The 27,862-nt window shown below is 49.3% G+C and overlaps 1 protein-coding gene and 1 long non-coding RNA gene across 7 annotated transcripts in view; both read right to left on the bottom strand.

The window, feature by feature from the left end:
• Positions 1 to 207: 207 nt before the first annotated feature.
• CARMIL3 (capping protein regulator and myosin 1 linker 3) overlaps positions 208 to 27,862 on the bottom strand; it is an 84,888-nt gene continuing 57,233 nt past the window's right edge. For 2 of the 6 annotated variants that reach the window (XM_080979599.1, XM_080979603.1), the window contains 20 exons: positions 27,298 to 27,366; positions 26,768 to 26,861; positions 25,848 to 25,946; positions 25,528 to 25,656; positions 23,911 to 24,024; positions 21,740 to 21,915; positions 20,119 to 20,206; positions 19,032 to 19,160; positions 18,884 to 18,947; positions 17,504 to 17,718; positions 15,395 to 15,507; positions 13,046 to 13,373; positions 12,794 to 12,928; positions 11,835 to 11,901; positions 10,707 to 10,796; positions 9,135 to 9,268; positions 5,170 to 5,371; positions 2,733 to 2,843; positions 1,032 to 1,148; positions 208 to 913 (listed from right to left, as the gene is read on the bottom strand). In XM_080979599.1, the coding sequence (XP_080835725.1) occupies positions 786 to 913; positions 1,032 to 1,148; positions 2,733 to 2,843; positions 5,170 to 5,371; positions 9,135 to 9,268; positions 10,707 to 10,796; positions 11,835 to 11,901; positions 12,794 to 12,928; positions 13,046 to 13,373; positions 15,395 to 15,507; positions 17,504 to 17,718; positions 18,884 to 18,947; positions 19,032 to 19,160; positions 20,119 to 20,206; positions 21,740 to 21,915; positions 23,911 to 24,024; positions 25,528 to 25,656; positions 25,848 to 25,946; positions 26,768 to 26,861; positions 27,298 to 27,366 (2,602 nt within the window). In that variant the 3' untranslated portion in view covers positions 208 to 785. The remainder of the gene's footprint in view (positions 914 to 1,031; positions 1,149 to 2,732; positions 2,844 to 5,169; positions 5,372 to 9,134; positions 9,269 to 10,706; positions 10,797 to 11,834; positions 11,902 to 12,793; positions 12,929 to 13,045; positions 13,374 to 15,394; positions 15,508 to 17,503; positions 17,719 to 18,883; positions 18,948 to 19,031; positions 19,161 to 20,118; positions 20,207 to 21,739; positions 21,916 to 23,910; positions 24,025 to 25,527; positions 25,657 to 25,847; positions 25,947 to 26,767; positions 26,862 to 27,297; positions 27,367 to 27,862) is intronic. The other 4 variants (XM_080979600.1, XM_080979601.1, XM_080979604.1 and 1 more) reach the window with 4 other exon arrangements.
• Positions 13,606 to 14,871, bottom strand: LOC308462430. Its single transcript, XR_013979155.1, has 2 exons — positions 14,140 to 14,871; positions 13,606 to 13,787 (listed from the first exon to the last, which is right to left on the bottom strand). It is a non-coding gene; the product is annotated as an uncharacterized lncRNA (long non-coding RNA).

Here is a 27,862-nt window from a genome sequence, read left to right as displayed (position 1 = left end):
GAAGTAAACTCAAATTATCGACCTGCCCACTGGACTTGCAAAAGCCTCTGTAGGTGACAAGGGGGCAGGGATATTAAACTCAGACTCGCGGCCCCACGTTGGGTGAACGATTCCTCACGGTCTTTTTCCAACGCTACCATTCTAGGGAGGGTCTTTTTCCTTCCCGGCGCGTTCCCCAAAGCAGGCAGGACGCCCCAGCAACACCCGACAAGCTTCTCACTTTTATTTATTTCCATATATAATTTATTATGATTCTTTTTCTCTATCCCTTTTGTACAAGCTTAAAATAGAACGGTAAGAATGTAGGGGAGGGGGGGAGGAGGCGCGAAATGCGAGGGGCCGGCAGATTATGAAGAGGACTTTGGAGGGGGGGCAGCAAAGGCGTTGGGGGGGCAGGGGAAAATGGTGCATATTTCACCCGAGTCTCGACAACACCCCAAGTATTATGGGCAAAAGGGAGCAGGAGGTGGGAGGGGGTGGTTCATTGTGGCTTTTCTCTCTCTCACCCCCCCCGATTTTCAAAAGGGGTGGCGGCGGTGTCCCTAGTCCCTCTGGGGCACGAGGGTCGGGGGTGGCTCCGACCCAGAAGCGAGGGAAGGATACAGGCACAAACGGAGGAGGGCGGGGAAGGAGGAAGGGTGGTTGGGGTCAGGTTCAGCAGCACTGGAGACCCAACAGGTCTCGACGGACAGTTTCTCTAGGGCAGGAGGTCAGCCCCTCTTCTGAGGGAGGGGGAGAGCTGAGGGCAGCGGGAGGAGGACCCCCCAAACCTCTGCCCCCCTCTCTCATGTTTCTTCACTCGTTCCACCAGGAGATGAAAGGGCATCGCAGCTTCCGGTGGTGGCGGCGACGTCGAGGGATCTCCTGTCCATCATTCTGTCCCAGATTCGGGAGTTCCTGAAGAAAGAGGGAGCTGTAAAGTTGTAAGGGGGAGAAGAGAGAGGAGTGGGGCAGGGGGGAAGAAAAAACCGAGCGTGAATCATTTTCGTCGGCCCCCACGCTACGGGCAAAGGAAGGTGCTGGAATCTTACCGACGGTCCGGTCCGGAGGAAGGAGAGGGTGGGAAACAGCGGGGCGGGAGTTCCAGCTGTGCAGGCCGCATTCAGGGGGGGCGGGAGGGGGGTCAGGCAGGGGTGTGTCGCTGGCACCTGGTGGGGGGGGAAGGAAGGTGGTGAAGGAGGACGGGGAGAAAGGGAGAGACGAGAGGAAGTTAGCCACGGGGACCAAGCGTTCTGCGCGTGAGCAGAGGAGGTTTTTGGGTCGCGTGGTCAGATCGGCTGTGCTGTGGGGGTGCCATGGCCATTCTGCAGAATGGAGTGCGAGAGGTGGGGTGTTTTAGCGTTGCACACGGCACCACTGCTATGGGAGAGCCCAAAGTTCGCCAGTGGTACGTGAGATATCGCAACACTTTAAAAATAATTTAAAGTGTCCTCAAGGGAGGATTCATGCAAGCTAGGGAGGAATAATAGTAATAACGATGATGATGATATAGAGCTATACCATGGTACCTCTGGTTGTGAACGGGATCCGTTCCGGAGGCCCGTTCGCAACATGAAAAGAATGCAACCCGCGGCGGCACGCCTGCGCACGCGCGGGTTGCGATTCACCGCTTCTGCGCATGCACATGACGTCATTTTGCGCTTCTGCGCATGCGCGAGCGGCGAAACCCGGAAGTAACCATTTCCGGTACTTCCGGGTCACCGCAGGACGTAACCTGAAAGAACGTAAGACGAAGCGGACGTAACATGAGGTATGACTGTATAGGGAAGTTTTTAATATTTGATGTTTTATGGTGTTTTAGTATTTTGCTGGAAGCCGCCCAGAGAGGCTGGGGGAACCCAGTCCGATGGGCAGCACGTTAAATAATAAAATCATCATTAATAATATCCCAACTTTCATCCAAGGAGCTTAAGGTGGCAGCCTGTATTGTTCTCCTCCTTCCCATTTTATTGCCACAACAACCCTGCGAGATTAGGTTGAGAGTAGGGATTTGAACCCTGCTCTCTCCCAGGCCTTAGTGCAGCACTCTAACCACTGCACCACACTGCCCTGCTCCCCAGTGACTAGCCCATGGACATCCCAGGTTCCCTCCCACTGTACCCACCCACCCCCAATTGGACTCCTGCCACTCTGGGCTTGCGGGGGGCGGCACTGCTCTTACACTTGGGCCCTGCTGGTTGCCTTTCCATTGGGGGTGCCCATTTGGCCCCCATGAGAAGTGGGCAAGTTTGGGAACTTCCGGGGTGGCGCCATCGGTAATGGCTGCTTCTCTCTAATTCTCTCTCTAAGTTTGGACCCCGCTTTGGCCTGCATCTGACCCCTTCTCCCGGTCCTGCCTCAGGGGGCTTCAAATGGGTACGTTGTGAGCAGAGTACAGAGGGAAACGGAAAGGCCTCTCCACAGCTAGCCTGGCACCAAAATGGAGCCTCCAGCTTCCAAGGCATTGTATCTGGCAAGGGCCGCTTTGGGAAAGCAAGCCGGCGAGAGTTTTCTTGCTTTCCTTCTCTCGGTGGAAGGGCCTCAATCTCCGAACGGCCTCTGCCAGATGCTTGGGGGGGGCGAAGAGCCATGCTCTAAATGTCCTTTAAGTGCCTGGTGTGTTTACAGCCCAGCAGAAGCAACAGGCAGACAGCGGGGGAATGTGCAGCCCCCCCTTTTAGCTCCCCCCCCGCTCCCCTTCCAGGTCCCATGCCAGGAAGCAGGATCCGTGCTTGTAGGAAGAAGGGCTTCACCTCCAGAGCCTGGGTTTCGGCCCCGATCCGATTCCAGCTTGTCGCACGACTGTGCCCGGCGCGTCCTCTTTGGTTTGAGGGGGGCTGCCTTCCTTCCCCCCTCAGGGTCCCCTGGAAGGGGAAAAAAACGGGAGGATCAGCAAGCCTTGCGTCTCCTGTCCCCCATCTCTGCCGCGCTTTCCAGAACCGCAAGGTGGGAATTGGGCCAGCTTACGGTATTTAAAGGCCGCCCCCTCTCCGGGAAAGACCCCCGGAGGAGAATTAGGAGATGTACTCATGGCGAACGTTGCCATTAATTTATTGGCTCATTGTATTTGCAAGAAATAAGCACACCAAGAACTCAGGCCGATGTAAGTTTCAGTAGTGGGAGTGGTCCCTGCTCACAAGTCAATAGTCAATAACAAAAACTAATCCATTCAAGGGTAGGGATGAGGTGGCGCTGTGGGTTAAACCACAGAGCCTAGGACTTGCCAATCAGAAGGTCGGCGGTTCGAATCCCTGTGACGGGGTGAGCTCCCATTGCACGGTCCCTGCTCCTGTCAACCTAGCAGTTCGAAAGCACATCAAAGTGCAAGTAGATAAATAGGTACCGCTCCGGCGGGAAGGTAAACAGCATTTCCATGCGCTGCTCTGGTTTGCCAGAAGCGGCTTAGTCATGCTGGCCACATGACCCGGAAGCTGTACGCCGGCTCCTTCGGCCAGTAAAGCGAGATGAGCTCCGCAACCCCAGAGTTGGTCACGACTGAACCTAATGGTCGGGGGTCCCTTTACCCTTTACTAATCCATTCAAAAGTATGTATTCTGACAAGAATTACAAACTCAAATAGAGATTACAAATTCTAACAAAGATTACAAACTCTAACTCATAAAGATATGTATAACACAATAATTCGTTACAAAGCTTTTCCCTTTTTCACACGACAATAATGTTGATCCTTATAATTTATCAGTTTATAGATGGAGACTCAGTTTCAATCATTGAACAGAAGACAGAAGCCAATTATGGATTAGAAGCCAGTAACGAATTATTGTGTTGTGAGTAGGGACCACTCCCACTACTGAAACGTACATTGGCCCGAGTTCTTGGTGTGCTTATTTCTTGGTATATTTAATAACAAGAACTCCAACTTATTTATCATTGTATTTGCAGCCTGACTTTTCTACCCAAGAGCTCAGTGTGGCGGGCGACGTTCTCCTTCTCCCCTTATTAATCCCAATAACAACCTGCGAGGCATCTCAGGCCGAGGGAGGCAGGGGCCGCCCCAAGGTTGGCCAGCGAGCCTCAAGGCTGAGAGTGGCAGAGTTAGAAGGGACCCCGATGGTCATCTATTCCAACCCCTGCAACGCAGGAATCTTTCTACCCAACGTGGGGCTCGAATCCACGTCTGTGAGGTTCAGAGCCTCACGCTCCACCGACTGAGCAAGGAGAAGGGGATTTGAGGCCTGGTCTCACAGAGGCCCTAACCCGACACTCTAACCCGGTCAGTCTCAAAAGGTTTTTCTCTGGGCCACGCCTTTCAGAATAAAATACATTGAACTTTGTAATTGATAAGCAATATACTGGAAAGCAAAAAACACACAACACAACGCAGCTGGTATTGTCCTCTGTTATCACTCAGTACTCTACTGTTCTCATTTGGAAAAAGGATCTATCCGTATTCTGCAAACAATAAAAACAAAATATTTTGATACGAAAGGTAAAGGGACCCCTGACCATTAGGTCCAGTTGTGACTGACTCTGGGGTTGCGGCGCTCATCTCGCTTTACTGGCCGAGGGAGCCGGCATACAGCTTCCGGGTCATGTGGCCAGCATGACTAAGCCGCTTCTGGCGAACCAGAGCAGCGCTCGGAAACGCCGTTTACCTTCCCGCCGGAGCAGTACCTATTTATCTACTTGCACTTTGACGTCTTTCGAACTGCTAGGTTGGCAGGAGCAGGGACTGAGCAACGGGAGCTCACCCCGTCGCGGGGATTCAAACCACCGACCTTCTGATCAGCAAGTCCTAGGCTCTGAGGCTTAACCCACAGCGCCACCTGCGTCCTACAGCATGCGAAAATGTTTACATGATTGTCCTTGAATCTTTCTGCCACGCTCGCCGTCCTCTCTGGCGCCACACCCTTTGCGAACCACTGCTCTAACCACTGCCCCACACTGCCACTCCAAAAGCTTTCGTGAAAGGGCTGCAGCTCGGTGGCTGCTTTTCAGGCAGAAGGCCCCAGGTCCAGTCCCTGATGGCATTTCCAGGTAGGGCTGGGAGAGACGGCCTGCCTGAAAAGCCCTGGAGAGATGTTCGCAGGAGCCCACTTTATGGCAGGGAGGGAAACAGCCACGGACCAAGCAGAATCCGTGGCCCCCAGAAGGAGTTCCTTCCGCCAGAAACTCCCAGGGGGAGAGGAGAAGGCCCAGTCGGGTCCTGCCACCCCAGTCTCACGTCACCTTCGTTCTCCCGCTCCTCAGCTCTGCGTCGGGGTTGGGCAATTGGGGGGGACGTACGTGTTTCCTCCGGGACTGCCCCTCCTCCTGCGCCGCCTGCTTCCTCGTTGCTGCGGCTCCTCTCGGGCTGGCTGGGGGGCTTCCGGCCCCGGGGGAGGGCGACGGGCTTGGGAGGCCGAGGGGCGGGCGGGGGATCCCTGAATTGCTGCAAAAAAAAAAAAAAAAAGGAGAATCGTGGAGTCAAACAGATCGTATTGTCAGAAGTGTATTTTGCAGAAGGGTTCTGTGAAACGCAGAAGCCTGCAGGGAATTCTGCCAATCTCAGCAGGGTCAATGTAAGGAACCACCACCACTACCACTACAACCACCATTATTATTATTATTATAGCTTTTTTCCTTTAAAAATGTTTAGGGGTACTTTCATTTTGACTCAAGAAAATCACCATCTTATAGTTCAAATTGGGGGAAAATGAATACAGTCAATGGACAAAAGTACAAAGGTTCACAAAATGTTTAGCGGTATGCGTACCCCTGTGTACCACCGGGGGGGGGAGGCACTGATTATTATTATTATTACTATTACTGTTATTGTTATTTGTTATTATTATTATTCTGCCCTCTACCTGTAGATCTCAGGGCAGTTCACAACATAAAAATTACAATACAGTGGTACTTCAGGTTGCGAATGGGATCCGTTCTGGAGCCCCGTTCACAACATGAGCAGAACGCAACCGGCATCTGTGCATGTGCAGGTCACGATTCGACGCTTCTGCGCATGCGTGTGACGTCATTTTGAGCATCTGCGCATGCGCAAGCGGCAAAACTCGGAAGTAACCCTTTCCGGTACTTCCAAGCCGCCCCGGGACGCAGAAAACGCTCAACCTGAAGCAAACGCAACACGAGGTATGACCGTATGAAAAAAACCACAGAATACGTAACGAAAACAAAGACAACTCAATAATCTTGCCTTCCACAACACATTTAAAAGGGCATCAGCCAAAGGCCTGCTTAAATTTGTGAGATGTTCCTGGCAGCCTCCTAAGCGGGGCTGGTGAAATCTGTGCCCCTGCAGTTGCTGTTTTATCCCCAGCAGCCCACACGGCCGATGGTCAGGGGATGATGGGAGTTGTAGTCCAACATCTGGCAGGCCGGGACCAGCTTCGGTTGGGTGAATTTTGCTGACATATGTCTTGCTAATAACTTTTCTGGGTGCTTCTAGGGAACCAGTTTGCTGAGTGTGGATGTTGATTGATCTGATGGGAAATTAGATGGGCTGTTTAAAGGGCATTTGTCGTAATTCCTTCATGGGGAGGTGAGAAGGACTTGCTTTGGCGTGCCACACTTTTGCCCTGCGCTTCCCCTGTTACTTTCCTCATAGCAAAAAAAAGAAGAAGCCCAATTTCTTGAGTTCGTTGTGCAGCAGCTACCAGTCAGCCCTCATGATGCAACCTGAGTCAGCCGATATGTGACTGAATCCGTCCCGAAAATAGCAATGGTCTTTGTGGAAGGAAGGTATTGATTTTACTGCATGCAGTGCACTTAAAGAAAATGTTATGAAAATGATGTATAGATGGTATTTAACACCAGCTACACTTGCTAAAATGTACAAGACAAGAACCAATGAGTGTCGGAAATGTAAAGAAAGGGAAGGTATCTTCTACCACATGTAGTGGACTTGCAAAGAGGTAAAGGCTTTCTGGGAAATGGTATATAACGAGCTAAAGAAAATATTTAAAAATACTTTTGTTAAAAAAACCAGAAGCCTTTTTATTGGGTATAGCGGGTGAAGAGATACCAAGGGAAGATAAAAGACTGTTTACGTATGCAACAACTGTGGCAAGAATTATTTTAGCCCCAAAATGGAAACAACAAGAAGGACCAACGAAAGAAGAGTGGCAGATGAAGATAATGGACTTTGCAGAACTCGCAAAGCTGACAGGAAAAATCCGAAACCAGCAAGATCAAGTAGTCCAAAAGGACTGGGGTAAGTTTATATGGTATCTAAAATATTATTGTAAGCAATTAACATCACTTTCAGGGTTATCCGAAGACTTGTAAGGAGAAGTTTTCTACCTTTCTATATTTATTTAAATTTTGAGTTACAGTGGTACCTCGGGTTACAGACGCTTCAGGTTACAGACTCCGCTAACCCAGAAATAGTACCTCAGGTTAAGAACTTTGCTTCAGGATAAGAACAGAAATTGTGCTCCGGCAGCAGTGGGAGACCCCATTAGCTAAAGTGGTGATTCAGGTTAAGAACAGTTTCAGGTTAAGAGGTAACCCGAGGTACCACTGTATTATGCAATGAGTGCAATCAGAATTGGGAAATGTACAAAAAGGCAATGACATAAAGGTTAATTTTGAAAGCCATGAGGCGGGAGGGAAGGAAGATAGGCTCTAAAGCGTCAGGGAGGTAAAGTGGATAAAAGAAAATAGCGATGGTGTGGAAACGCCGTCCACACCAGGTACCAGGATCCAGTTTCGCCTGTGACCCCCCCTCACAGGGAGGTGTGCTTAAACGTAGAGCGCAATGTGGCTTGAGATGGGAGCAAAGAAATTGCCTGCTAGCAATTCGAGATTGGTATGGAAATGAGAGCTGGACCATAAAGAAGGCTGATCGCCGAAGAATTGCTGCTTTTGAATTCTGGTGCTGGAGGAGACTCTTGAGAGTCCCATGGACTGCAAGAAGATCAGACCTCTCCATTCTGAAGGAAATCAGCCCTGAGTGCTCACTGGAAGGACAGATCCTGAAGCTGAGGCTCCAAGACTTTGGCCACCTCATGAGAAGAGAAGAAGACTCCCTGGAAAAGACCCTGATGTTGGGGAAGATGGAGGGCACAAGGAGAAGGGGACGACAGAGGACGAGATGGTTGGACAGTGTTCTCGAAGCTACCAGCATGAGTCTGACCAAACTGCGGGAGGCAGTGGAAGACAGGAGTGCCTGGTGTGCTCTGGTCCAGAGGGTCACGAAGAGTCAGACATGACTAAACGACTAAACAACAACAAGGGGGAAGGGAGGGAAGCCAACAGTAGATGGCGCCAAACTAGCGGCAGAGCCAACTCATTCTCGCTTGGCTCCTGTCCACCCGCTGCTGAGTTCTATGACGGCAAAAAACCAACTGAATTGGGGGTGGGGGGGGGCAAGGAGAGAAAATCAGTACTACAGGCCCAGTTCGCCTGCAGTTTTCACTCTCCCAGAGGGGACTGTTTTCAACTGTTTTCATCTGGCTGTCAGGCCTTCTTGCTGTTAATGTTGTGCCGTGTCTTTAATTTCCCTCACAGCATATTAGTGTCACCTGTGGCTAACTATATTATGTTCTTTACAACTTTATACTAGCATCAGTGACTACAGTATCATATGAGCACTGATTCAGAGCATATTTTAGTTGTACATATTGTATTATGAGCTTTATTTTATTCAGACGCAGGTTTCATCACATGTATATTGCAATTTCAGGTTGTTAATAATAATAATAAATAAATAATTTTATACCCCGCCCTCCCCGGTCAGAGCAGGGCTCAGGGCGGCTAACGCCAGTAAAATTACAGTAAAAACATAAGGGGGGGGGCAATTTTAAATACAGGTTAAAATGCAGCCTCATTTTAAAAGTAGCCCATAGATCAAAACCATAAGGGGAGGGAAGACATAAGGGTCAGACTGAGTCCAAGCCAAATTGAACTGCATCCTTCTCATATTAATTCTTACAAGTCTGGCTGACGAAGAATTGATCAAGATTGGCTGATGAAGCATTGAACGAAACAGATTGGTTATCCGGAAACTCTGTTCCGGCAATATTCGGCGACAGATTATGTATATATCCTATTTTGAATTATTCTACCGTGACTGGGGAAGAAGATTGAGAGACCTTGGCTGTATTTCTGATCATTTGTATTAGTCTATAAATAGCGTTTAGTGCCATTGTTATTGGCCATCGTGTTGTGTTACATTGTTCAGCAGGGCTGCTTGCCTTGGCTGGCGGCGTCGGTCGGTCCTTCTCGGAGGTCGGTGTTGCCACGGCAACGGCCCTTTCGTCCGTTTCTTCTGGGGGGGTGTCTCTGAGGGGTTCCTGTCCCCTGCTCTCCCTCAGCGAGCTTTCTTCAGCTGTTGGCGACCAGGAGTAGGAAAATGAGGTGCATGTGGCAAATCCTTTTTTAAAAAATATTTCCTTCTACCTAGTAGAAGCGTAAAGGGATGTCTGGGGGGGAAGAACCTGGTGGCAGGAGCTGCCCTGCCTTGTTGATTCCTGCATTGCAGAGGGTTGAGCTAGATGACCCTCAGAGGTCCCTTCCAACTCTACAACTTATGATTCCATGAATTCTGATTCAGGGCTGCCAGTTCTGCTCCTGGGAAATGGAGGAACTGCTTTTCATCAAGGGGCAAGATAGCTGCTGGCATTGGCTAACTAACATTGGCTGAAACTTAAGGAGTTGTGCTTCGGCTTGCTTTTCCTCCTCCCTCCGCACCCGCCTTTCCTTGCGTACTGTGTCTTTTTAAGAGACTGTGCGCCTGAGGGAAGGGGCTGCCTTAGAGCCGCTCTGAGAGTCTTTTTAGCTGAAGAACGGGGAATTAATGCTGTAAATATACAGGTGAAACTTGGAAAATTAGAATATCGTGGAAAAGTTCATTTAGTTCAGTAATTCAACTTAAAAGGTGAAACTAATATATGAGATAGACTCATGACATGCAAAGCGAGATATGTCAAGCCTTTATTTGTTATAATTGTGATGATTATGGGGTGCAGCTGATGAAAACCCCAAACTAACAATCTCAGAAAATTAGAATAGTAAATGAAGCAAAACAAGGATTGCAAATAGAGCAATATTGGACCTCTGAGAAGTAAAAGCATGCAGCTGATGACATGGCTCCCCAAATCTCTTTTCTGATGAGAGCAGCTTTGGCATCTCATTTGGAAACCAAGGATCCAGAGTCTGGAGGAAGAACGGGGAGACACACAATGCCAGATGCTTGAAGTCCAGGGTGAAGTTTCCACAGTCTGTGTTGATTTGGGGAGCCATGTCATCAGCTGGTGTTGGTCCACTGTGCTTCATTAAGTCCAGGGTCAACGCATCCATCCACCAGAAGATTTTGGAGAATTCATGCTTCCTTCCGCAGATGAGCTTTATGGGGATGCTGACTTCATTTTCCAGTAGGACTTTGGCAGCTGCCCACACTGCCAAAAGTACCAAAACCTGGTTCAATGCCCATGGGATTACTGTGCTTGGTTGGCCTGAAAGCCTTGACATATCTCGCTTTGCATGTCATGAGTCTATCTCATATATTAGTTTCACCTTTTAAGTTGAATTACTGAAATAAATGAACTTTTCCATGATATTCTGATTTTCTGAGTTTCACCTGTAGATACAAACACAGCACAGGAGACCCAGGCTAAGGGGGCTCTGGACGAGGGAGCTGCTTGTTTTAGGGGACAGGGTGAGGCCGGCTCCCTAAAACAAGAACCAAGCATCACATTGAAGAGCATCACATCTGAGCCGTCGGCAGTGATCTTACCCAGGAAACTCACAAAACCTCACATGCCCACCTATGTCCCAGCTGGCTTCTGCCCGGCGAATGGTGGCAAAGCTTGGCTTGGTGCTCTGCAGTGGGGGGTGAGGTCTCCACCCCGCTTGCCCTGTGGGGTTCAGAAAACAGAAAAGTCCATCTTTCTATCTCAGCCAGAGCTGCAGTCCTGCACGCACACACTTAAAACATGGGGCCGAAATTGCAGTTGTAGGTATTCTAGATCCAAATACCGAATTTTTTGCTCTGTAAGACACACTTTTCCCCTCCTAAAAAGTAAGGGGAAATGTGTGTGCATCTTATGCCTGCACAGCTATCCCAGAAGCCAGAGCAGCGAGAGGGATCACTGCGCCCCCTCTTGCTGCTCTAGCTTCTGGCTTAGCCACGCTCTGTCCCTTCCCCCACCTCCCGGAAAAGCCCCCAAGAGCGTGTGTGCGGCTCTTGGGGGCTTTTCCCTGAGGATGGAGAAGGGCTACCCATTAGTGACGGGCTGTGAAAGGGAGTGCTGAGCAGAGCCTGGGATGCATACAGACTGCTCAGTGCTCCCCTTAAAGAATTCCCCCCCCCTTGCATTCCCCCTCTAAAAACTAGGTGCGTCTTACGGTCAGGTGCGTCTTATGGAGCGAAAAATACGGTACATCCCCTCCCCAGTTCTTCAAGTTGTTCAAAGAATTCCACCACCACCACCCCGTGCAAAATAATAATAATAAATCAGATCATTCTAAAACCTGTGGTTTTGATCGTTTTTGGGGGGAAGGGGGAAAGGGTACACACATTTATTTATTTTGCAAGCAAGACTAAAATTCTTGGGGCACAATTCAGCCTAGTTTGCGCACCTTTGAGTCCCCATGGGCTGCTCAGCTCCCTCACTGAGCTCGGTAGGACCCCCAGAGGGCTTAATTTTGGCAGAATCGTGCCCCTGGGATTTAAAGCGCCCCGAGAAAACTGAACTGGAGGGGGGGGTTAATATTGAAACAAGGCAAATTTCAAGATGCATGAAACGTCCCGACTGATGCAGAAGGAAGCGTCTTCTGCTCAGTCCAGTTCATAGCATCTTATTAAGATTTTTGCTTGGGGGGGGGCAGTGGGAGGGGGACGAGGAAGGAGCGAAGATCGATGGAGAAGGGTTGTTGGGTTGTGGGGTGCTGACCTGAGTCGTCCGAAGAGCGCCTTCTTTGCTGCTCCCTCATGCTGCCTCCTCGCCCCAGGTCCACGCTCTAGAACCGGAAGAGGAAGCAGGTGGGTTAAGAACGTCGGAGGAGGCTGGTTGCTGGATCAGGCCCAAGGGGGAGGGGAGGGGTCATCTAAGTCCAGCATCCCTGTTCTCACAGCGGCCAAACAGGGGTCCCAATGGGAAGTTCGCAAGCAGAACTTCAGGGCAACAGCGAAACTCTCCTTTTTGCATACTAATTATTATTATTATTATTATTATTAAAGCCTTTTTGAGACAGACAGATTTAAAAGGGGGAAATGATAAAAAAGAGAAGTGATGAGAAAGAAAGAAAGAAAGAAAACAGAAGAAAAGAAAAAGGGCTTCCAATTCTGTCTGTTGCATAAAATGAATTATTCAAAACATTTTCTCCACGACAACAACAACATCCAACTACTCCACTTTCTGTAGAATGTTTTATTAATCTTTTCATACGCTTTCACAATAATCTTCATATCAAATAATTATATTGTTCCGCAAGACGACTTCCCGTACCCATCTCCACAGTGTTTTTCCTCAAACCTTTCCTTCCCAAACCTTTATATCTTTATCCATTACAAAAACTTTCTCTGTTATAGTTATTTTATCATTTTCCTTCTGCTGCTTTCATCTCGAATCCTGCCCGCGACCTCATTTGACTCTAATACTATTCCACTTCCCATAGACCGGTATTTTCCCAGTCATCAAACGCAACTATCACATGCTGATCTCCCGTTTTCACACAAAAAATTCCCCAAAAGGGGTTTCAATTGATGATATTGATAGAAACAGCGACACTCTCCCTCTCCTGGGGACTGGGCATTCAGAGGCAAACAGCCTCAGGTTGCTAAAGTGGCCGGCAGCCACTGACAACTCGAATTTGCCTAGCCCCGCCTCCTCCCCAGTAAGCCACCAATTACCTCCAGCTTGGCATCCAGGCTCCACCCCTTAGCACGTCCCATTCCGGGCAGGGCCACGCCTTGGACCCGCGACGGCTGCAGGAGCTCCGCCCCTTTGGAGTCTGGCTCCGCCCTCCCCGTGTCAGGATTGGAGCTCTTTTTGCGGCATGGGCGGGAAGAGAAGAGAGCAGAGCGAATGAAACGCAAGAACTCCTTGGACAGCCCCCTGCTTTCTACCCTCCCGCCATTCCCGGGAGCAGAGACTTCCTTTACCTGCTTAGCCCTGCTGGGCAGACCCTTCACCCCACTTCTGGGGCCGAGGACCCCCATTCCCGGAAGGGGCACAGCCGTCCCCAGGCCATCCTGCCCCAGCCGCCTCTCCTCCTCTTGGCTGCCCGAGGGGCGCAGGGGGGGCTTCTGGTCGTCCCCACCCGTGGGTGGCGGGGGAGGGCTGGGGGGCAGGTCCTCGGGGTCTCGCTCCCCCTTGATGCTGCGATGTTTGCGGAAGTGGAAGAGGCCCCTCCTCCTCTTCTTCTGGAGGGGCGGGAGAGGGTCGGAGGGTCCCGGCCTCACCCCACAGCCCTTGGGCGTCCGAGGGTACCTGCGAGAGGGAAAAGGCGAAGGAACTGAGGGAGGGGAATCTCAGCTGCAATTCCTGCATTGCAGGGGAGTTGGGCTGGATGACCCTCGGGGTCCCATTCAGTTCTATGATTCTTGAGCGCTGCAGTGGCTGCAGAGGGGAGAGCCACGGGGCCCCCTGGACTAGCACTTTTCCAAAATTCTCCATTGTGGAGGTGCAATAAAAAGGACGTCTGGGGCGTCTAGATTGCAAATTCTGATACGATACGATAATCTTTATTGTCATTGTCCCATACAGAACAACGAAATTGAAAAAAATCTACATTGGACATTCAAAAACCAACAAGCCTGCTATCCCAGCTATCCCAGCCTGGTTAACCCCCCTAAAAACTCTGATACCTCATAATTAAATACAATATACTCCCATAGAGACTACCTTAAGGTAAAGGGACCCCTGACCATTAGGTCCAGTCGTGGCCGACTCTGGGGTTGCGGCGCTCATCTCGCTTTATTGGCCAAGGGAGCCAATACAGCTTCTGGGTCATGTGGCCAGCATGACTAAGCCGCTTCTGGCGAACCAGAGTGGCGCACGTTTACCTTCCCGCTGGAGCGGTACCTATTTATCTACTTGCACTTTGATGTGCTTTTGAACTGCTAGGTTGGCAGGAGCAGGGACTGAGCAACGAGAGCTCACCCGGTTGCGGGGATTCGAACCGCTACCTTCTGATCGGCAAGCCCTAGGCTCTGTGGTTTAACCCACAGCGCCACCCACGTCCCATAGAGACTACCTTACACTGTGTTTAAAACCCAAACCGCATTTGGGTAGAAACTGTTTCCTAGGCGGCTAGTCCTAGTCTTTATAACCCTGTACCTTCTTCCTGAAGGCAGAAGCTGAAAGAGATCATTTCCGGGGTGCGCACTATCCTGCGCTATCTCTGCAGCTTTCTTGTGACACCTGGAAGCATAGATTCCAGGGGGTGGGGAAGGGGGCGATGCCTAACTACTGTTGTCTATGCTCTGGTAACCTCAAGGTTAGATTACTGCAGTGCGCAGGGCTGCCTCTGAAGATGGTTCGGAAACTTCAGCTGGTACAGAATTCAGCGGCCAGGTTGCTCACCGGAGCAAGACGGTTTGAGGATATTACACTGATCCGGGTCCGACTGCACTGGCTACCGATGAGTTTCTGGGCCCAATTCAAAGTGCTGTTTTTGACCTATAAAGCCTTAAACGGCTCAGGACCGCAATACCTCAAGGACCACCTCTCCCCTTATGTACCATCCTGGACCCTGAGATCACCTTCTGAGGCCCTTCTTTGTGTGCCTCCTCCTCGAGAGGTCCGGAGGGTGGCAACACGAGAACGGGGCCTTCTCTGCAGTGGCTCCCTATCCGTGGAATGCTCTCCCCAGGGAAGTTTGCCAGGCGCCTTCATTATACACCTTTAGGCGCCAGGCAAAAACATTCCTTTTTAACCAGGCCTTTGGTTGATGTGATTGACATCCTACGCCCTTTTAAAATGTGTTTTTATGAGGGTGGGGCTATAAGGTTGTTGTTTTTATTTTTATTCGGTATTTTGTAGTTTTATATCTTGATTTTGAGACCTCCAGATAATAATAATAATAATAATACATTTTTAATTATACCCCGCCCTCCCCGGCCAGAGCCAGGCTCAGGGCGGCTAACACCAGTAAAATTACAATAAAAACATAACAGGGGGGGAAAGAAGAAGAAAAAACCAATTTAAAATACAGGTTAAAATGCAATTTCCAATGCAGCCTCATTTTAATAGTAGTCCATAAATCAAAACCATAAGGGGAGGGAAGACATAAGGGTCAGACTGAGTCCAAACCAAAGGCCAGGCGGAACAGCTCCGTCTTGCAGGCCCTGCGCAAAGATGTCAAGGCCCGCAGGGCCCTAGTCTCTTGTGACAGAGCGTTCCACCAAGTCGGGGCCAGTACTGAAAAGGCCCTGGCCCTAGTCAAGATATAGGGCGGTATATAAATTAAATTAAATAAATAAATAAAAACTAATAATAATGAGGCTCACCCGGTGTTGTCGGCAAGGACCCTCCTGTTAAAAAATTCATCGAGACCCTCGTCCAGTCGGGGCACCGACCCGTTCTCCTGTTCTCGGGACTCTATAGAGCCCAGGATTCGGTTCTGAAATGGGGAAGGACGATGAATGCCTTGTTATCTTGCACCGCCTAGTTCACAAGGAACATCTCCTCCTTATTCATAAGTCTAAAGGGAAAGAGGAAGTCCCACCTTCAGTGGACGAGACTTCCTGTCTAGGAAGGTTTGAAAAAGGTACATCCGATTTGTATTGTTCTAAGAGTTCGGTTTGGTTCAAAGGGTGAACGAACCGAAAGTTGGAAAATGGGAATGAGGAAGAGGAAAAAAGTGCATGGATTTGTTAAAAAGAACACATAGAATGGGAGAATAAAGGTAACAAGAAGGCAACCTACAGAACCTACAAATGGGCAAATGAATATAAAATGGGAATAAGGCAGAGGAAATAAATGAGGTGGTGGTCTTGTGTGATAGTCTTGTAATAAGGTGAAAGCTTACTGGGAAATGATATATAATGAATTGAAAAGGATGTTCAAAATAACCTTTGTAAAAAACAACAACACCCAGAAGCTTTTCTTTTGAGAATTATAGGGAGAGAACTACCTAAATTGTAAAGAAATTTATTCATGTATGCTACTACAGCGGCAAAAATTCTACTCGCCCAAAAATGGAAAGAAGCAGAAGTCCCAGCAAAGGAAGAATGGATACAGAAATTTGTGGAATATGCAGAAATGGTGAAACTTACCGGAAGAATAAGAAATCAAGATAACAAACTTTTTTAAACAAATGAATGGAAATGGTTTATGGAATATTCACAGATAAATTGTTGACAGATAAAAAAACACTGGCAGGATTATTGTAATAACCTGTAGTTTCAGAAGAGTATATATTTAAATTAGATCATTAAATGAGCAAATTAAATGAATTTGGATACGCGGAAGGTATTAAAAAATAAATTTAAGGAGCCGCAGAAAGAGGGGGAAGGAAGTCAAACTATGAAAGGTTAAAATGATTGTAAAATTAATGAAATGTATAAACTCAAAAAGTATAAATAAAAACTTTTTTAAAAAAGGAAGAAATGAGGGAGCTAAGTGAGTGGAAAGTGGGGTGAATTCAACCGGTTGTGGACAGGAAACGAGGGAGGTGACAAAAAGAGAAATTGAGAGACCTTTGCCTCAGGCTGGTGTGTGTGGATGGGGCAGAGATGCCCCTCTGCTGGGACTCTTCTGCCAGCCGAATCCAGCAGAAAGCCCCCAAATGCGGGCTTCAGAGGGTGGGAAGGCGGGGCTGAGCTGGGATTTGAGCCGCCACATGAATTGAATTTTATTATTTCGGTCACAGACCAGTTCCAGCCCACATACAATATCAAGGAAGTCATAAAACACGATAGGGATACATTTGAATTTGCAATTAGGTATAACAGGGACAATATAGATATAGCAACAATTAAAAAATATATAAATTAAAACTTAGTCACTAACATATTTGCTCTATAAGACTCACTTTTCCCCTCCTAAAAAGTAAGGGGAAATGTGTGTGCGTCTTATGGAGTGAATGCAGGCTGCGCAGCTATCCCAGAAGCCAGAACAGCAAGAGGGATCGCTGCTTTCGCTGCGCAGCGATCCCTCTTGTTGTTCTGGCTTCTGAGATTCAGAATTTTTTTTTCTTGTTTTCATCCTCCCAAAACTAGGTGCGTCTTATGGTCTGGTGCGTCTTATAGAGCGAAAAATACGGTAGCCTAAAATTATCATTTAAAACCTTGATCATTATGATAGCACAGCTTGTTCCCTAAGTTTTATGGCAATCGCACAGAATTTGCCTACCCTTAACGTGATCTCGGGATCCTTGTCCTCTACCAGGGATTTCAGACATTGAAGTTTGCCACCACATGATAGCATTAGGCACGAGATCAGCCAAGTTACAAAAGGCCTTAAGTAATTGTGCAGTCCCACCTCTCACATCAAGAGGCCAAATTTGCGCCCAGCAAGGATGGGAAAGCAATGGGGGGAGAAGCTTAGCAAGCGGAGGAACGGAAAGGCGGACAGGAGAGCCGGAAGCCGCAGGGGCTCGTGTGCAGGATACTCACATTGGGCCGGAACCTGCCCTGCGGGGCGGCACGGGGCGGCCGGGGGCGGCTGCGCGTGCGGTGTTCCAGCCGGGCCCCTTCCGTCGGCAGGTCAGAGAGCGCTTCGAAGGACGTGCTGCGGGAATGCAAGTATTGGCTGCTGCTGGCCAGCGAGATCCAGCCCAGCGGGGAGTCCATCCTGGGCACAACCAGGTCGCCGTCCTGCTCAGAACCACCTGCAAAAAGAGGATGGGGGTCTGTCTGGTTGGAAAGACTATACCACTTAGAGGGGAGGGACGGGGGGGAAGCATGCCTTGCAACAGGGTGGGCATTTTCAGATGCAATGGAAGAAACAGTGATGGGCTTCGGCTACAGCAGCAGTTCTCAAAGTGGGGGGTAGTGGAATTACCTAGGGGGCATGCTGGAGGTTGGAAGCTGCCCAGAGTGGCTGGAGAAACCCAGCCAGATGGGCGGGGTATAATAATAATAATGATAATAATAATAATAATAATAATAAATTTTATTTATATCCCGCCCTCCCCAGGAGTTGCCGGGCTCAGGGCAACTAACAACAATAAAATAGTACAACATACCAAAATCATTCATTATAAAATTAACTCAAATCAAACTGATGGTATAAATAATAAATTATTAATTATTATTATTATTATTATTATTAAATGACTATCGGGTGTCAAAGAGCTGGAATGACCGCATCAAGTTCATTAGCTTTGGTGAATTCGTTAAAGATTTTCAATTGGATTTCAGGGGGAAAAGAACATGCAATTAAATGTTTCTGTTCTGAATTTTATTGTGTTGTTATATTCCACAGTGGGAATATATATTTGGCCACAGAGAGTTATTGATGAGGTGGAGGAATAAAAAGATATGATCCCCTTTAATCAATGGATTGATGACAAGACGACACTCACAACACATGAGCGGACTGCTTATAGATGCAGACTTGGTTGGGGGGAAATATATAGACATTTGGAGCGGGTTCAACCTTGGGTTCCGTGACGTTGCTTGGACTACAACGACCATCGTCCGCGGACCGCTTAGCCAACGGACATGGATGATGGGAGTTGTAGTCCAGTGACTGGGAATCTGGGGGTACACCAGGGGTAGCCAACGCTCCAGATGTTGGGAGCCAGATCTCCATCAGCCCCTACCGGCACGGCGAACAGTCAGGATGCGAGCTGGAGCCCCCTATCTTCCAGAGGGCGCTGTGTTGGCTACCCCTGGCCCACACTGGCCAGGGTTTTCCAGCCCCAGCTGGCATCAATGGGAATTGAGACTGCATGCAAAAGAGACACTCTACCACTGAACTACGGCCCATCCCCAGAGGCGAAATGTATGGTTGGGAGGGTGGCGTTCGGGGCAAGCAGCTCCCGCACTCACTAATGAAAGCAGAAGCGGGCCGGATCCTGCGGCAGTTCTTCCGCCTCTTGATGGCCATGGTGTCCTGGGGCGAGACGAGAGAGTGGTCAGGCGAACCCTTCCAGGGCTAGATGGGAGCCTGGGGCCTCCCCAGAGCTCACCCACTTACAATGCTGGAGCCCAGCTCGTCGTCCGTGGTCTCCTCGTGGTCGTGGAGACGGGGTTTCCCAACCTGCTCCAGGAGGGCGGCGTTGTCTTGGCCCTCGGAAAGCCGGCGGAGGTGGCTGATGTGCTGGGCCTGAGGTTGGGGAGGAGATTGGGGAGGCATTACGGGCTGAGAGAGGAGAGGGAGGCCTCCCCCATGCAAGAGAGAGGAAGGCCTGCAGGTGAGCGTCAGCATATGCCTGAAGGCACGTCTCCACTCCCATCATTCAGCCCGGACACTGAGGTCCAGCTCTGAAGGCCTTCTGGCAGTTCCCTCATTGCGAGAAGCAAAGCTACAGGGAACCAGGCAGAGGGCCTTCTCGGTAGTGGCGCCCGCCCTGTGGAACGCCCTCCCACCAGATGTCAAAGAGATAAACAACTACCTAACATTTAGAAGACATCTGAAGGCAGCCCTGTTCAGGGAAGTTTTTAATGTCTGACATTTTAATGTATTTTTAATCTTTGTTGCCTGGCGAGACCCAGCCAGATGGGCTGGGTAAAAATAATAAATTATTATTATATTATATATAGGTGGCATCTGAAGTTATTTTCAACTGCTCTTTTCACACACTGAATGGCTTTTGATAATGCCAAGGTCGCGGGTTCGATTCCTGCTGCATATCCCTGCGTTTGAAGGGGGTGGGACTAGGTGACCCTCCCTTCCAAGTCTATGATTCTACAGAGAAATCGCTTGAGATACTTTTAGGGGAAGAGACTTGTAAGTGGAATCGATTGAACCCATACATATAGGACACAATTACAGCGGGTTTTGCGGTACACTTGCCTGAATTCGTTCCCTCTCCTGATAAGATAGTGAAAGGGGCATTGTCCCTGCTAATTCCGGGGCGGGGGGAGGCTTCCATGCGTTGGCTTAGCGCTATTGGCCAAGCACTCTGCACATGCCCTGGGGGGAGTTGGTTAGGTAGCAATTTGCAGAGGTCAGGGCTGAGGCCTGGTCCAATGCCCCCTCAGCACTGTTTCTAGCACTGAGCCCTGGATTAAATGAACCCCCGGGGGGGTGTAATTAGGGGCGGAATGGGGCTTGCTCTCACCAGACTCTTGTGAGCGTAGTACAACTCCTGCAGCAGCTCCTCCACAATGGTGTTGGTCAGGTAGGTCACCACCGACAGCTTGACCTCGCTGGGCGTGGGATCAGAGATAGAGAGGGTCAGAGAGGTTCGCGTACCCCCCTTCCAAACCCCTGTGCCAGTCCCAGTGACAGATTTACATATAAGCTAAACAAGCTATAGCTTAGGGGCCCCAAATAAATTAAAGGGAAAAAAACCTGGATGTACACTTCCAAAATATAAGACAAAAAGCAAATAAAACAAAACCTACAGTGTTTTGTGTTGTGTAGGCTCCTATGATGTAAGTAATGGGCCCTGCCCATTAGTTGACTACTATGGTGACATTGATATTATATAAAAAATGCATTGTATTAACTACAATTGCATTGTACAAGTTATAACACACTTCATTTCGTATTGATAAAGCTAATTATAATTATTACTAGTTTGCATCATATATTTACACCTATTATTATTTCACGTTGCAGCAAGTTTCTAGAGACTAGATGATGAGGCTTTGTAAATTGTGTTTCTAAAGGAACTTTTGTTATTGCCAAATGCCAATGTGTTTGCATTATTAAGTTTGTTATGAATAAAAAATCATTTTAAGTTAGAGCTTAATAAATATTTCACTATTAATATAGGTAAAGGTAAAGGGACCCCTGACCGTTAGGTCCAGTCGCGGATGACTCTGGGGTTGCGGCACTCATCTCGCTTTATTGGCCGAGGGAGCCAGCGTACAGCTTCTGGGTCATGTGGCTAGCATGACTAAGCTGCTTCTGGCGAAGCAGAGCAGCGCATGGGAACGCCATTTACCTTCCCGCCGGAGCGGTACCTATTTATCTACTTGCAATTTGACGTGCTTTCAAACTGCTAGGTTGGCAGGAGCAGGGACCGAGCAACGGGAGCTCACCCCATCACAGGGATTCGAACTGCCAAGCTTCTGATCGGCAAGCCCTAGGCTCTGTGGTTTAACCCACAGCGCCACCCACGTCCCTACTATTAATATACTTCTCCTTAATTGTACAGTGGAACCTCTACTCATGTACGGAATCCGTTCCGGAGGTCCGTCGTGAGTCGATCCGGGTCGCCGGGAGAAGCGCCGTTCTACACGTGCACGAATCGTGGCCAACCTGGTATTTACTTCCGGGTTTGCCGCAGTCACAAGTCGGATTGTTCGAGAGTAGGGGTGGTGGTTAAGTCAAGGTTCTACTGTATTTCACTATTAATATACTTCTTCTTAATTGTATTTTAATTCAACAATTAATTTGATACAATACATATTTTGTTATGTGCAAATGGCTTTGGGTACCTATTAGGTCCATAAATTACCATCCAGCATACATTCAACACAAAAAACAGCGGCAATTTGTGGTTGACAAAGGACAGCTGGACATATAAAGGGCCCCATTGCCTCCAGTAGCTGAGGGCCTCATCAAACCTAAATCCGGCCCTGGCCAGGCCCCACTTCAGATAGCATGACTGCCTCCCCCCCCCCCCCAAGCTTGTGGGGCGGTAGCTCAGTGGCAGAGAACCTGCTTTGTCTGTGAAAAGCGCCATTCTCAGTCCCCGCATGGCATCCCCTCTGTGCCCTCCTGCTCCTCACTTGAGCTTATTCTGAATGTCCTGCCCAGCCTGCTCCAGCAGAGCCCCCCGGATGAAGTTTTGGGGCACGGTGACGCGCTCCGAAACGGCCGCCAGCATCTTGTTGTGCTCTTCCGCCGCCTGGACGGCGTGTGGGCACAGCTCCTGGGTGAGGGAGACCATGGACTCCAGGATCACCTGCAGAGGGGAGAGAAGAAGCAGGTGTGATGGCCTGGGACTCGGGCTCGGAACCAGAGGAGTCTCAGTCTGCACCGGATCCTTTGCCCCAGGCGGCATCTGAACCAAGTCTGGGGCTTTTTTCTGAAGAGCCGCAGTCTGCACAGGTTCCCCCGCGACAAGCATCAGCTGGGTCAAGTCAGGGGCCTGAGTCTGCCCTGGCTCCAGATGTGGGGATGACCTCGTTGCCTTCAGCTGGACCATCACTTACAGCTGCTCCACTACCGGTTGGGTCAGGAGAGGCTGAGGCAGCCTCTGGGTCTAGTAACCCACCGACGTCTCCCGAGCTGCAGAGACTAAGGTCTGAGAGAAGGAGAGACCTGAGTACTCGCAGGAGGAGTGCTCGCCTTCGGGTGAAACAGGGAGGTGAGTCGCCAGGGGATCAGGACCGACCGCTAAGCCGACGAAGGTAAAAGGCTGCCGGACCCTGCCCCAGGTTGCGGGAGGAACATTGCTGTTTGCCAGAACCTGCCTGAGATCCTGGCCTTGCTTGGTTTTCTGCCTTGTGTCCTGCCGTGGCCCTGTTGGACTGACTTCTCGCAGAACCCTTGGATTTGGGACTGGACCTGGACTGCGTTACTCGTGTTATCCCCAGTCCCAGCACAGTAGGGCAGCCGGCTGGGCAAGAGAAGAGCATTTGGGATGCCTTGATGCCAACCGCACGGCGGGTGTCTTTCTCAAGAATCAAACCCGCCCTTTCGCACAAGGCGACAGGCGTTCCTGCAGAGGGCTGACCGGTTCCCAAAGGCCCAAGGGGCCTTCTCCTCCATTTATTTGGTCACCATGGCAACCACTGGCTTCTTCAAGCCTCTTGGTGTGTTGAACCAATGGTGAACCGTTCCAAAAGCTCTGCAAACACCATCTTGGTCAGGCATAGGCAAACCCGGCACTCCAGATGTTTTGGGGCTACAATTCCCATCATCCCTGACCACTAGTCCTGTTATCTAGGGGTGATGGGAGTTGTAGTCCCAAAAACACCGGGAGGGCCGAGTTTGCCTATGCCTGATCTTCGTAGTCAAAGAGAACCCCACAATTAATCGGTAGCAGTTGCAGCAATGAGCTCATAAATGGTTATATTCCCTTGCTTCAATATGCTCTGGTTATCTCACGTCTTGGACTACTGCAATGCGCTCTACGTGGGGCTACCTTTGAAGGTGACCAGGAAACTACAATTAATCCAGAATGCGGCAGCCAGACTGGTAACTGGAAGAGGCCACCGAGACCATATAACACCTGAAAGACCTACAATGGCTCCCAGGACGTTTCCGGGCACAATTCAAAGTGTTGGTACTGACATTTAAAGCCCTAAACGGCCTCAAAGGCCCAGTACACCTGACGGAGCGTCTCCACCCCTATCATTCGGTCCAGACACTGAGGTCCAGCTCCAAGGGCCTTCTGGCGGTTCCCTCCCTGCAAGAAGTGAGGTTACAAGGAACCAGGCAGAGGGCCTTCTCGGTGGTGGCGCTCGCCCTGTAGAACACCCTCCCCTCAGATGTCAAGGAAACAAACAAAGGCATCTGAAGGCAGCCCTGTTTAGAGAAGTTTTTAATGTTTGATGTTTTATCGTGTTTTTAATATTCTATTGGGAGCCTGGATCAGAGGGTTGGATTAGGACAGGCTTCCTCAAACTCCCGATGTTTTGAGACCACAATTCCCATCATCCCTGACCGCTGGTCCTGCTAGCTAGGGATCATGGGAATTGTAGGCCAAAAACATCTGGAGGGCTGAGTTTGAGGAAGCATGGATTAGGACCTGGGTTCAGATCATGGGGCACTCGCTGGGTGACCTTGGGCCATGCACAACTGCTCAGCCCAATCTACCCCACAGGGCTGTTGTGGAGATAAAACAAGGAGTGGGGAGAACAACGTATGCCGCCCTTGAGCTCCTTTAGAAGAAAAGTGGGGTTTTTAAATGCAATAAATGAACAATAGAAAAGCAAAATGAAAACAGCAATACCTGCAGTTCCTTGTCGACTGCTTTTGAGACCTCGTTGGCCACTGATTCTAGCCTGTGCCGGACTGGACCGTCGCTGGCCAAAATGTGCCCAAGCTCATACAGGCTGGGGAAGAGCTAAGAGAGAAAAAGAGAAAGGATGCTTTGCAGGTGCTTTTCTCTCTCTCTGTGTTTTTTATTCAATAAACTGCAGTAAAAATATCATCATTAAAAAGCACACAAGGAACACACCTACAGAGATCTTTCTACAGTTTGGGTTTGGATACAGATTTTCACAGAGAACGTTTGGGAGAGAAATTTAGTAAAGGTAAAGGGACCCCTGACCATTAGGTCCAGTCGTGGCCAATTCTGGGGTTGCGGTGCTCATCTCGCTTTATTGGCCGAGGGAGCCGGCGTACAGCTTCCGGGTCATGTGGCCAGCATGACTAAGCCACTTCTGGTGAACCAGAGCAGCGCACGGAAATGCCGTTTACCTTCCCGCCGGAGCGGTACCTATTTATCTACTTGCACTTTGATGTGCTTTCGAACTGCTAGGTTGGCAGGATCAGGGACCGAGCAACGGGAGCTCACCCCGTCGCGGGGATTCGAACCGCCGACCTTCTGATTGGCAAGTCCTAGGCTCTGTGGTTTAACCCACAGCACCACCCGCATCCCTTTAAATAAATAAATAGCTGACAAGGCGAAGAAAGGGTGGTGAATACAGCACAAGATATTATGGGCTGTCCCATGAATCCGCTGGATGAAATAGCGGAAGAACGTTGCCTCAGGAGAGTGAGGAAAATTCTCAGGGATGATTCACACCCTGGCCGGCACTTTCTTGATCTCCTGCCCTCGGGCAGAAGATATAGAAGCGTGATTAGTCGCACCAACAGGGTAAAGAACAGCTTCTATCCATGGGCTGTTAGGCTGCTGAATGAAAAGATAACAACAGGGCAAATGACTTTCGGGTTTGGTGGGTGTGCGTCAGTAAAAGGTAAAGGTAAAGGGACCCCTGACCATTAGGTCCAGTCGTGACTGACTCTGGGGTTGCGGCACTCGTCTCGCTTTATTGGCCGAGGGAGCCGGCATACAGCTTCTGGGTCATGTGGCCAGCAGGACTAAGCCGCTTCTGGCGAACCAGAGCGGCACACGGAAACGCTGTTTACCTTCCCGCCGGAGCGGTACCTATTTATCTACTTGCACTTTGACATGCTTTCGAACTGCTAGGTTGGCAGGAGCAATGGGAGCTCACCCCGTCGCGGGGATTCGAACCGCCGACCTTCTGATTGGCAAGTCCTAGGCTCTGTGGTTTAACCCACAGCGCCACCCGCATCCCTTGTGTGTCAGTAAATGTGGGGAATTAAGACTAAGAGAGCTGAGTGGGGGGTGCTCGTGTAATCTCACTGTATACAAGTTGTACAAGTGACTATAAAGTATTTCAATTCAATTCCAATATGAAGTTATATCAGCCACAAAACTCCCCGGGTGACTTTCGTCCAGTCACTGCCTCTCAGTCTAACCTACCTCACAGGGTTGTCGTGAGCATTAGATGAGGAGGGGGAAATGAACCACGTGCACAACGCCTTCAGATCCTCGGAGGAACCGTGGGGCTAGGAATGTAAATAAATAGATGAAGCTCACCGCCCGCGAGTTCTTGGCTTCCTTCATGAGTTCCCGGGCGTAGAGCACTTCCTCCTGGATCGGGTCGGCGGAGCAGGTCCGCAGCAACCGCACCTCTTCCTGGACCCTGACACAGAGGCGGCTCATCATCTAGGGAAGGGGCAAGACACAGGGGGCCATTAGCTCCTGCCCCTCGCCAAGGCGCCAAGTCCCGAACCCGCTGGCCGGCCAATCACAGCAGCCCCTCTGGGCGTGGGGCGGACAGGCCCCGCTCGTTCCGCACGGGAATTTGCAGGAAGGGGTGGCAAGTGTGTGCCGAACAGGGAGATGGGAACGTTTACTTGCTCGGCGCTATTGGTGACGATTCCCTGGTGGAGGCGGAAGGCTTGGTCCTGGGGGAACTTCTGCGAGTGGTTGTTCCTGAGGAGACACCACTGGATCTGAAGGGGAGAGAGGAGGGGGGAAAGAGACAGAGAAGGGATCATGCCAAAGCTGGGATTTGCACGCCAGCAGAAGAAGTGGGCATTTCTCCAGCGGTCCAAATCCATTCGTTTCAAGTTTCTCCTCTACAACTGCCACAGATGATGATTTCTAAAGAAATCCTCACAAAAACTTAATTTTTCTCTTGCCCTCAATTTCTGTATGCTGCTCCACCCAATACAGTGCATAGCTGTCAACTTTTCCCTTTTCTTGCGAGGAATCCTATTCGGAATAAGGGAATTTCCCTTTAAAAAAGGGAAACGTTGACAGCTATGATACAGTGGTACCTCGGTTATCGAATGTGTCCATTGACAGACGTTTCAGAACTCGAACGCCGTAAACCCAGAAGTAAATGCTCCCGTTTTCGAACACACCTCAGAAGTCGAATGGCTTCCGCTGAGGTACTGCTGTATTGTTCTCAATTTTCTCTGTAAATTTGCAGACCGCCCTTTGCGCCTCAGGTTTCGAACATTTTGGATGTCGAATGGTCTTCCGGAACGGAACCACTTTATACACAGTTTCTCAAGCAATTCTCCCTCATAAAACGCCCCTTGCGTGTTATTTCCGCCGATAAAGGCTTTTATAGCCAGACTTTCTCCCCATATGTCCATTTTTTGCACACATTACTCGGTTGGGGGGGGCAGCAAGTGCAAAATTCGGAGAAGTGCAAGTGCTGAAGGATCGTTCGAGAGGAACGAGTTGGGTAGTTTCTCGCTAAAATGCAAACGGGACCAAATTATTCCCCTCATCCCTAGGCCCGTAGAGAAGGGGCAGGGCTCACCTTTTGCCACACCTCGTCCGTCCTCTCAGGGGCGTTTCGGTAGGCCGCCGTGATGTCACTCATGGGGAAGGACATGAACTTGAGAGTGTAGTTGCTGCAGAAGAGGCCGTTTTATTTATTTATTCGAAAGCATTTATAAACCAATTAACGTTTCAGAAACCTTTAAGCCACGTACTCTCTTTCTCTCGTGAAAATGTGAGCATGAGAAGCCATGTCTTTTGTTGTTGTTGTTTTGGATTTGATATCCTGCTTTATCACTAACCGAAGGAGTCTCAAAGCGGCTAACATTCTCCTTTCCCTTCCTCCCCCACAACAAACACTCTGTGGGGTGAGTGGGGCTGAGAGACTTCAGAGACGTGTGACTGGCCCAAGGTCACCCAGCAGCTGCATGTGGAGGAGCGGGGAATCGAACCCGGTTCACCAGATTACAAGTCCACCGCTCTTAACCACTACACCACACTGGCTTTCGACTCCCCCCACCCCCCTATTCCCTCGAGGAAAAGGAGTACAAAACCGCTCTAGTTACTCACTTTTCCAAGGCCCTGGCGATGTCCTGAAAGCCTTGTGCAGTTGTATTGTTCTTATCCCAGGAAATACTCCTTGAAAGCAAGAAAGGGGTGGGGGTCGGTGGAAGAAGATTGGAAGAAATTTAAAGACTACTTACAGAAATATTGTAAAATTAATGAATGTTAGAATGATGTCGGATTGAAGTTAAGTGGTTTCTAGCTGTAATGGTATAAAAAAATATGGAAAAATTGGTTTTTAATACGTAAAAATTTAATGTTATAATATATCAAGATTAAAGATCAGGATTAAAAAGGAGGGAAAGGAATTGCTGGACTAACAAATTGAATTGGAATACAAAAGAGGGTGGTATGAGGAGGTCCGGGAAATAAGTAAATGTAAGAGAAGTGATGAAAAGATGGAATTGTTTTTAACTGTTTTTTCTTTTTTTGTATTTTGTATTTTTCTTTTTTATTGTTAATTTTCTTATTAATGTAATTTCTTTCTTTTCTTTGAAATTTTAATAAATATCATTTAAAAAAAAAAACAAGAAAGGGGTGGGGGAACAGGTAGCGGTTGTGATCCCATCTC

Source organism: Podarcis pityusensis, assembly GCF_964106645.2.
Source record: "Podarcis pityusensis genome assembly, chromosome: 13".
In the NCBI taxonomy this organism is placed as follows: Eukaryota; Metazoa; Chordata; class Lepidosauria; order Squamata; family Lacertidae; genus Podarcis; species Podarcis pityusensis.
Note: the sequence above shows the minus strand (reverse complement) of the source record. Positions and strands in the feature narration are given on the sequence as shown.